This window comes from Rhea pennata, chromosome Z, assembly GCF_028389875.1.
Source record: "Rhea pennata isolate bPtePen1 chromosome Z, bPtePen1.pri, whole genome shotgun sequence".
Lineage (NCBI taxonomy): Eukaryota > Metazoa > Chordata > Aves > Rheiformes > Rheidae > Rhea > Rhea pennata.
The window spans coordinates 9,168,080-9,176,945 of record NC_084702.1 but is presented as its reverse complement, the minus strand read 5'-3'; the positions used below and the strand labels follow the sequence as shown (position 1 = coordinate 9,176,945).

The 8,866-nt window shown below is 52.5% G+C and overlaps 1 protein-coding gene across 1 annotated transcript; it reads right to left on the bottom strand.

Annotated features, from left to right (window-relative positions):
* Window positions 1-7,372: 7,372 nt before the first annotated feature.
* FOXE1 (forkhead box E1) lies at window positions 7,373-8,143 on the bottom strand (the record flags this gene model as incomplete). Its single annotated transcript, XM_062600462.1, has 1 exon — window positions 7,373-8,143. A coding segment is annotated over one exon (771 nt), but the record flags the coding sequence as incomplete, so codon positions are not given.
* Between the last annotated feature and the right edge of the window lie 723 nt (window positions 8,144-8,866).

Below are 8,866 nucleotides of genomic sequence, written 5' to 3'. Positions count from 1 at the left end.
TCTTAGGGGTGTGGTGATCCCACACTGCCCATGTTTGAAGGGTGTGTGACCTCTCATGTGGGGAGCAGCCACGTATGGGGCAGCCACATACTGGACTTTGTTCAGATTTATCCTATTCATATTTCTTTTTTTTTTTAGCTAAAGAAATACTTAGTTGCCTTTTGGTCAGCAGAAGAAAACATTGTGAGAGTCATGGTGCAGAGATTTCTACTCCCCCGCCTTGAGTCTTCATCCTCCACCCCTGTCCCACAGCAGGGACTCAATGTTGATGTCAGTGAACACAAACTCAGTAGCGGATATGGGGCTGTATCCATCTCATCTTCACCCCTAGGACTTGCCTGCTGAGAGGGTAGGAGGTGAGGCCACTGTAGACTGAGAACCCAGAGACACAGCAAAAAGGAGAAAAAACTCTATCAAGATGAGTCAAAACTCATCTCAAGAGACACTCCTTTCACAACCCAGCAGCATGGGGTCTCTTGTTCGTGCAGGTAGATAGGACCTGGTCTTAAATGTGGCCTGTAAATACATTTTTTGCCCTCACTACTTAGAGGGCATGGCTTTGTATTGACCTGATAGTGTAGAGTATCTGGACTTGCCTAGTTTTGCCTTTGCCTGAGATGATTTTAGCTTGTTTGGCTGCAGAAGAAATCATCTAGTAGTCAAGCAACCAGCAAAACAAGTAGTTATTTTGTGTGGCTTGAACCATCTGTAATCCCAGAACAAATGAGATGTGTCAGAGTGCAGGCACAGGGTGATACCAAAGGTCCCAGACTATCAACTCAAATCATAGTGGTCAGTCACTGATGATGGCAGAAGTGCAAATTCATGTTATTCAAGTAACGGCAATTTTAGAGATAACAAGGAAAGCGGGGGGAAAAAAAAAGAATCGGTGAACCAATAGGGAGTATGATTATACAGGCAGACTATCTTAATAAAACATACAGCTATAAACTCAAGTGAAGCACTGAAGTCTGAGAAGAAATCGTCAGCATTAACAGTATCTGCATTCTGATGAAGAAGAAACCTCCAATAGGAATATCGTGATCCGCCTGTTGGAGACATCAGGACGCTGGCCACCTGTTGTAACCCCCTCTGCCCCCCAACACACACATGCGCACGTGTACACACACACACACACACACACACACACACACACACACACACACACTGCAGCAGTCAGCCTCAGGACCCAGGAGGACATAGGACGGGTGAACATAACACCAGAAAGCACAGGTAGATATTAGGAAGATAGTTTTGGGGGCGATAAAAAATTCAACTATATTGCAAAGGTTTTCCTGCATTAATCTAACTATGAATAGAGGTTATTGCAACAAGACTAATAATTGGGAATATTAAATATTTTTACATTTTTTTTGCATAAAGTAACAGTAAATCCTTCATTTCATGTATAGGATCCCTCTTTTTGTCCATACAAGATTCTGAATGTTACAAAAGTAAGGGTAGAAGAGAATTGCTACAGAGAGAATTAATTTACGCTGGTGTGTTTCCCTCTGTGTGTCCCGCTGGCTGCTATTTAAACAACCTGACCAGGCTACAAGCTGCAGTAGGACTCAAGCAAGCGGAAATATCCAGAGAGCCAAGATTCCTTCTCTTCTGCAGTCCAACACAGAGCTGGATATAGCCCATTTTTGGAAAGCTCATAGCTAAATAACATGCCACTTCACCATGTCTCTGGGGATCCCCTGCGTGCTCTGAGCACAAGGCCAGAACTTGCCCAGCTCAGCTGTATCTCTGCTAGGGAACTTGCTGATGCAATCATCCCCACAGAGATATCAGCGCAGCATAAGCCTCCTAACCTGAAGCATCCATGATTGGAACAGACTCCCATGCACTGAGCCAGTCTCGCCTCCACTGCCACACATAGGAGACGTAGACTGAGCTCCTGACTGCATTCCCAGCCATAACGGAGAGCCTGGAAACAGACTGCGGACTCCCAGGGGTTCATGGGACTTTGTTAAACCACATCTGCCTTGCCTTCCCCTCCCTCCCCTGATCCCTCTAGAAATCCCAGAAAACCAAGAAAAAAAAAAGTCAGGTGAAGCAGATAAAATAAAATGCAAAGAACAGCACGTGGTGTATGTCTTTGTATTATCACTCTACTGGTCTCAGGAGGGTATAGAAGATGAGAAAAACTCAGTGACAGTTAATTACAAACAAAAGGACAAAGATTTATTTCCATTACAAATAAAGCAGAGGAGCAAATACAAAATCTCTCATACATAGTAAAAAATCTTCCATACAGCAAAATAATCCACGTCTTCCTCAAAGGCAATGTATGGCCTGGCCATTCCAAAATCTGCACAGAACAGGAACAAAGATGTTCTGCCCTTCGATGAAAGAACAGTTTCAAGGTCCTTCTCTCTTTTCTCAGTGCTTAGATGCAGTGCTTCTTACACAGTTACAATCCAAGCTTATTGGACTCATCTCTCAGAAATCAAAAAGCTAATTTGAAACTTAGACAAGTTCTCTAAATGGAAGGCACTCAGATATATTCAATAAAGCTTCCAGAAATCAAAAGTTTCCTCATCCTGGATGGTGGCCTGAGAATTACAAGCAAGATGCCAACCAAAAAAAAAAAACAAAAACAACAACAAAAAATGCTGAGAACTAATTGCCTCACATATCCCCATGACACACACAGACAGACCTATCCCCATCAACTGCATGGGATGTCACAGCCATTTTCCTCCCATCGATAGTCATGTATTTTCACACAAGACACAAAGCCACAGGCACAACTGCATAGTCAGCTTATGCCGTTGTCAGATTGGTGTCTGGACAGACCAGGGAAGTTCAGCGGATGCCTCTGCATCTGATCCTGTGCAAGGACATGGAAATGTTGCAACGGCCACTGCACCATAGGAGTGGTGGTGGAAATTGCAGTATTGCCAGCATTAACACAGGGCAAGCATAACTTTGTCAGAGTCTCGAAAACCTCAGAGGACAGAGACCCCACACACCTGCGGAGGCCTTGGAAGGGCCAGTGGAGTATTTCACTGAGCGCAAAGATCAGCATTTCTAGCTGCATGTAGCTGAAGCTTAAACAGTTTGGGGACACATGTCCTGGGTGCTTTTTGCAACTGGCTCATATGTCGCACTCCCTATAGTGAGTACAGATTTTCTGGGTGTGTCTGGTTTCATCAGCCTGTAGGATATAAGCTCTGGAGAGAAATAAGAACAAGCACCTAGACTTAACAGCAAACGATGCCCAGCTGTACCTATCTAATTTATACCCTGGGAGTATCAAGATCTATCATACATGTCCTTGAGACACCGAGTTTTGCTCCCTGAACTTGCGTTGTATGCTAGCTGAGGTCAGAAGTAACTTACACATGACAAACAAAATGCTTTCAGGTTTAAACCTCATCATCTTGGAAGAGGAGAAGCAATGGAGGTGAAAACTCACATTTGTCCTTTCCAATTAGTTACCTGCTGCATGGTGAAGACTGGATCCCCACGAGGCCCAGCTGATTTCCACCTTCCTTCCTGTTGGTCACCAACCCAAGCTTCCCCCACTACCAGACACTATGAGAAGCTGAGCAGCCCACAGACAAACCAGCAGAGCATAGGGTAGAGGCACCAAGAGGCTTCTCATCAGGATGCACCAAAGAAGGAGGGGAGAGTGGCTTCAATTTCTTAGCACCTTGATAGGTAAAGGGTCTGAGGACTGCTGTTGCCAAAAGAAGAGACCATTCTGCTGGGTGTACTGAACAAATAGCACTGAACAAATAACAACAAAAGCAATCCTGTGCCTCCAGTTAGCCTAGGGTTACATTGCTACAAACCTGGAACCCTAACTTATCCCCACTCAGCACCAGTGCAAAGGTCTGATGCTAGAAGTACACTCTTCTTTGCATAGAAAATGCACCTGTGCAAACACATGAATCTGCTACTCCAGTTCATTTGCACTTATCCAGTTACCAAGGTGAATATGCACTCAAATACAAACAGAATCACACCCATGCATCCATGCACTTGCACCCCAGTTGCACTCACATGCATGCATACATGCAAGCTTGTGTGCACATACATAATAAATACTTGCATGCACCCATGCCAGCTTGTACAGCCTGTAGATCTGCATATGCGTGCATGCATGTCCACACATGCACTCTTACAGACACACGTAGAGCCAAGATACCCCCTGAATTCCCCTTGAGCTGTGTGCTTGACATCCAAAACTCTGCCCTGGTCACACTCTTCACACTCAGGCCATCATTTCTTAAAGAACAAAAAGCCTATTTAAACAGAGGCTATGCTCCATTTGAGCAAAACCCAGGCAATTCAAAAGAAAAGAAAAACTGTAGAGGCCTATGGTGAAATCTTCCTCTCCCTCTCCTATACGGTCTGCTAAATCCTGGCTATTCTCTCCCAGTAGCTTCTAGAGTGGTTGAAGCAGGCTCTGGCTTTGGCTGAAAATCACCAGGTGTCCTTTTTTAAGTTTGAATCTTAAACTAGAACTAAGGTTGCAGTAGAGAACAAAACTAGGCTGGAAGAAGGGGTAATAGCAGCCAGAAGACTTCAGGCTCGGGAAAACTATCCAGCCCACATCCTGCCCTTACAGGAAGGGAAGGATGGGCATTAACAGACAGGTCAATTCCTCCCCTAGCTATCCAAATCTAGCAGGACATCAGCATCACTTGCCAGCAAAGGGACCCAGTCCATTCTACAGGTCCAACCACCACTTTCTCCACAAACCCCCAATAAGCCCTAGACTCTTCTTTTCATAAGCCCTCAAATATCCTGCTTGAATGAACACATAACGTATAGCAACTGACAGCTTCCAGATAGCCCAATAGTGAAAACAGAAGGTAAAGATGAAAGATATTCTGCAGATAGTTACCAAAAAACAGAGATCTGCCACAGCTGGGTCTATGGCTTCTCTTCCAGTGGTGAAGGGATAGGTCAGGAGAGGAGTTAGAACAGCCACAGATGAAACACAACACCAGCTAACAGAAACTTGCTCTCTCCACAATGGAAGTGGTTTCTGGACGTGCCAGAACCAAGAAGGATATGGAAAGAGACAAAGCAACTCTCCAAGTATGCACAAAGCAAAAGAAAGCAAGGGAGAAATTTGTTTCATCTTGCCACACAAAAGACTTGAGTAAAGCCCATGCCAGTTACCGGTTTCTCCTCCAGAGACAGCAAAATCTCCCCAGCTCCATGTACAGGCAGCAGAATTTCCTGCACCACCACAAAAAGGTCCACATAGGCATCATGAGGCTCAGACACACCTCCTGGACAATGGGCAGCAGTAGTGGGCCATCCCCAGGCTACTAGCCTCTTGGGGGCTCAGCCACCACAACCCATCTTGCCTACTCTGGGAGGGAAGTGTGCCTTGAACCCAATGTTCCTCTTCTATCTTGGAGTATGATGGTGCAAGGAACATGACTTCACCCAAACTGCATCTACCGAAGCCTCATCCTACCGAAAAATCCTCCATGGGGCAAAAGGTACAGGTACCTTCAGAGCTCTTCAGAGCTCTTCACAGCAGCACAAGGCAGCAGGACAAGACAACAGACATAAAAATAAACAAGAGAAGTGCTGACCAAACACATGGAAAAACTTTTTCCCCGTGAGGACAGTCCAGTAAAGCCAGTTGCTCAGAGAGGTTGTGCAACCTTCAAGACCCAACTGGATAGCCCTGAGCAAACTGCCAGATTCATAGATGACCCTACTTTGAGCACAAAATTGGGCTAGAAACCTCCAGAGGCCTCTTCCAGTTTGAATTCGACCTATGATCTCCTGACCTGTGCCCTTCTGTAATGAGATCGAAACTCTGGTGCATTTGCACCCTCTAGAAGCTCCTGCTGCCAAAGCTCTGGCTGCACTTTCCACCTTCCTCACCTCATTCAAGACACCAAGTCGTAGACCTGTCCATCATCCCCCTCCTGGCCTAGGGCACACCAAAGCCAGCTCCATCAGGCAGAGGGAGTTAGATGGGGAGATCCTGACAATGGAAAGGCTGTGTTTGCTCCCTCCTCTGTTTACAGCTCCAGGCATTTCCCTGCTCCCTGTGCCTCTTCAACGGATGGAGGCTCTGCTTGGTGTTGCCTCATGGTCCCCACGGACCCATCTGCAAGCCTTTGACTCTCACAGTCCCCCTCATCAATTTTCCATTCTCCATGTTTTTTTCCATTCCAGATAGGCTGAAAAGGAACTACGCCACATCCTGTCTCTCTCACTCGTTTTAGGAGGAGAGGGGAGTTGCTCAGAGATGCTGATTGCTTTAGACTACAGACAGACCTGGGCTGACCTTCAGGATCCAGGCAACTTAGGCTGTAAGGACCCCTGAAGGTCTCTGGACCAAGACTCCATTCAAAGCAGGACAAACTTCAATGTTGAATCCAGCTTCAAAACTATGTGAGGTTACTCCAGGCTTTGTCCAGTCAAGTTGGGAAGACCTCCAAAGATGGGTATCCCACAACATTGCTGGGTCCCTCTTCTAGGGCTGAGTGTGCTCATGGCAAAAGTTTTTAGACTCTTCCAATCCCACTCTTTCACCAAATCCCCTGAAGCACACAGCACAGTCCACTGGTGGGATCTGACCAGCAGCTTTCGGTTGCACTCCCAGGATCCAAATGAACACAGAGGTCCACCTGGCTCATATCAGAACCCTTCTCATGGTACAAATCGATCAGCTAATGAAGGAGAGGACAGGAGCCATCTGTCCCCTTCCTTCAGTTCCATTCACTTCTCTCCCTGAGACACGTTCCCTGGTAGTAATATGAACCAAAACTCCCCCAGCCCTGGCCACCTCATCTGCACGAGGCCCAGAACAGACATAGCCCTGAATGACATCAGGGACACACAGTCATGCTGGTGCCACGCATAACACTTTTATGGCTTCTTTTTCACAAGGCTGAGGAAGACTTCTTCCCTCTTCCCTCCCTCCCCCTTCTCCAAAAGATATTTAATTCCAAAAATAAAATCCTGAACAACAGAGGAATTTTACAAAGTGAGATCTTCCAAGGTAGACCTGGGGTCCCAGTCTGGCTCACCAGGAGCAGGGGGAAATCTGGCAGGAAACTCTGAGTGCCTGCACCACAAAACAAGGCAGAACAGGCGGTGGGCCGCTTGCGCCGGCCAGGCACTTGGGGCAAAGCTGGCTGCTTCTTCCGCGAGTCTCTCCCCGGCACCGGGTGGGGCGCGCTGGGTCCCCGCGAGGCCCCGGCGCCCGGAGGGAGCGCTCCTTGCGGGGAGAGCTCTGCCGGTCCCCAGCACCCCGGCGAGGCACAGCGGTGCAGCGCTAGGTCCTCGACGGCCCGAGGTCGGGAGGCCGGGGGGCTGCAGCGGGCGCCAGCACGGGGCCCGCTGCTGGGCTCGGGGCTCCGGGCGGCTCCCGCGGCCGTCAGAGGGCCGGGGCGAAGCTGTCGGGGCCGCCGGGGTAGGCGCCGTGCCGCGGGCCGGTCTCGGCGGCGCCGTAGGCGGGCGGCAGCGCCGCGTAGGGCGCGGGCGAGCGGCGGCCGAGGAGCCCCGCGGGGACGGGCGGCGGCGCGGGCAGCACCAAGCGCCCGGGGCCCGCGTAGAGCTGCCCGGCGCCGCCGGCCGCGTAGCCGCCCGCCGACAGCCCCGCGTAGGCGTGGGGCAGCCCGGCAGCGGCGCAGCCCTGCCCCGGGTAGGCGGCGGCGGCGAAGGCGCAGGAGGCGGCGGGCGGCGGGGGCAGGTCGGCGGCGGGCGGCGGGGGGAAGAGGCGGCAGGAGGCGGCGGCGGCGGCGGCGGCGGCGGGGCGGGCGGCGAGGAAGGCCGGGTAGGTGGAGAGGTCGCTGCGCTTGAAGCGCTTCCTGCGGCGGAGGAAGCTGCCGCTGTCGAACATGTCGCGGGCGTGGGGGTCCAGGGTCCAGTAGTTGCCCTTGCCAGGGCGGCCCGGCTCCCGCGGCACCTTGACGAAGCAGTCGTTGAGGGTGAGGTTGTGGCGGATGCTGTTCTGCCACTTGCGCGGGCTGTCGCGGTAGAAGGGGAAGCGCTCCGTGATGAAGCGGTAGATGCCGCCCAGCGTCAGCCGCCGCTCCGGCGCCTGCCCGATGGCCATGGCGATGAGGGCGATGTAGCTGTAGGGTGGTTTGCCCCGCTCCGCCGGCCGCTTGCGCCGCCGCCGACCGCCCCGCGCCGCCGCCGCCGCCGCCTCCGGCAGCGCCCGGCCCGGCTCGGCCCGGCCCGGCTCGGCGCCGCACGGCGGGTGCCGGCTCTCGGCCGTCATCGCCGGCGGCGGCGCCCCGACGTGCGATCGGGGGCCGCGGCCGCTGCCGGCGGGGCCGCGCCGCGGAGGCGCAGCGCAGCGCCGCGCCGCCTTTTATGCCGCCTTGCCCGACGGCTCCCCGCGCCCCCGTCCCTCCCTCCCGGCCTCCCTGCCTCCGCCCGCGCCCCCCCCGCCACCCGCGGGACCGCGCCGGGCCGGAGCAGCGCCCGGCCCCGCCGGCGCCTGGCCCAGCGCGACCCCGACGCGGCGAGGCTGCTGCCCCCGACGCCCTCCGAGGGGAGGAGAGGGGAAGGCAGGGCAGGGACCCCCGTCCCAGGCACCGCCAGGGGTGCCCGCGGCCGTCGGGAGCGCCGGGCTCTGCCTCTGGGCCCGGCAGCCCAGCTGGGGGAGCCCGGCTCCACCGCACTTCTCCAGCTCCAGGGCCCCTGGGCTGGCACATGGATGTGCAGGGGTGTTGGTAGAGGTTACAGATGTGCAGAAGACCTTTATGACTCTGCACTGGCGTGCAGGTATCTGCAGGTCTGCACAGAGGCATCTGCCAGTGTGTACAGGTGTGTGCTGGGCACAGGGCATGAGCGTGCACCGGTGCGCAGGAACGGATGTGAGCAGAGGTGTATGTGGGCAGAGGTACAGTGATGTGCAGAG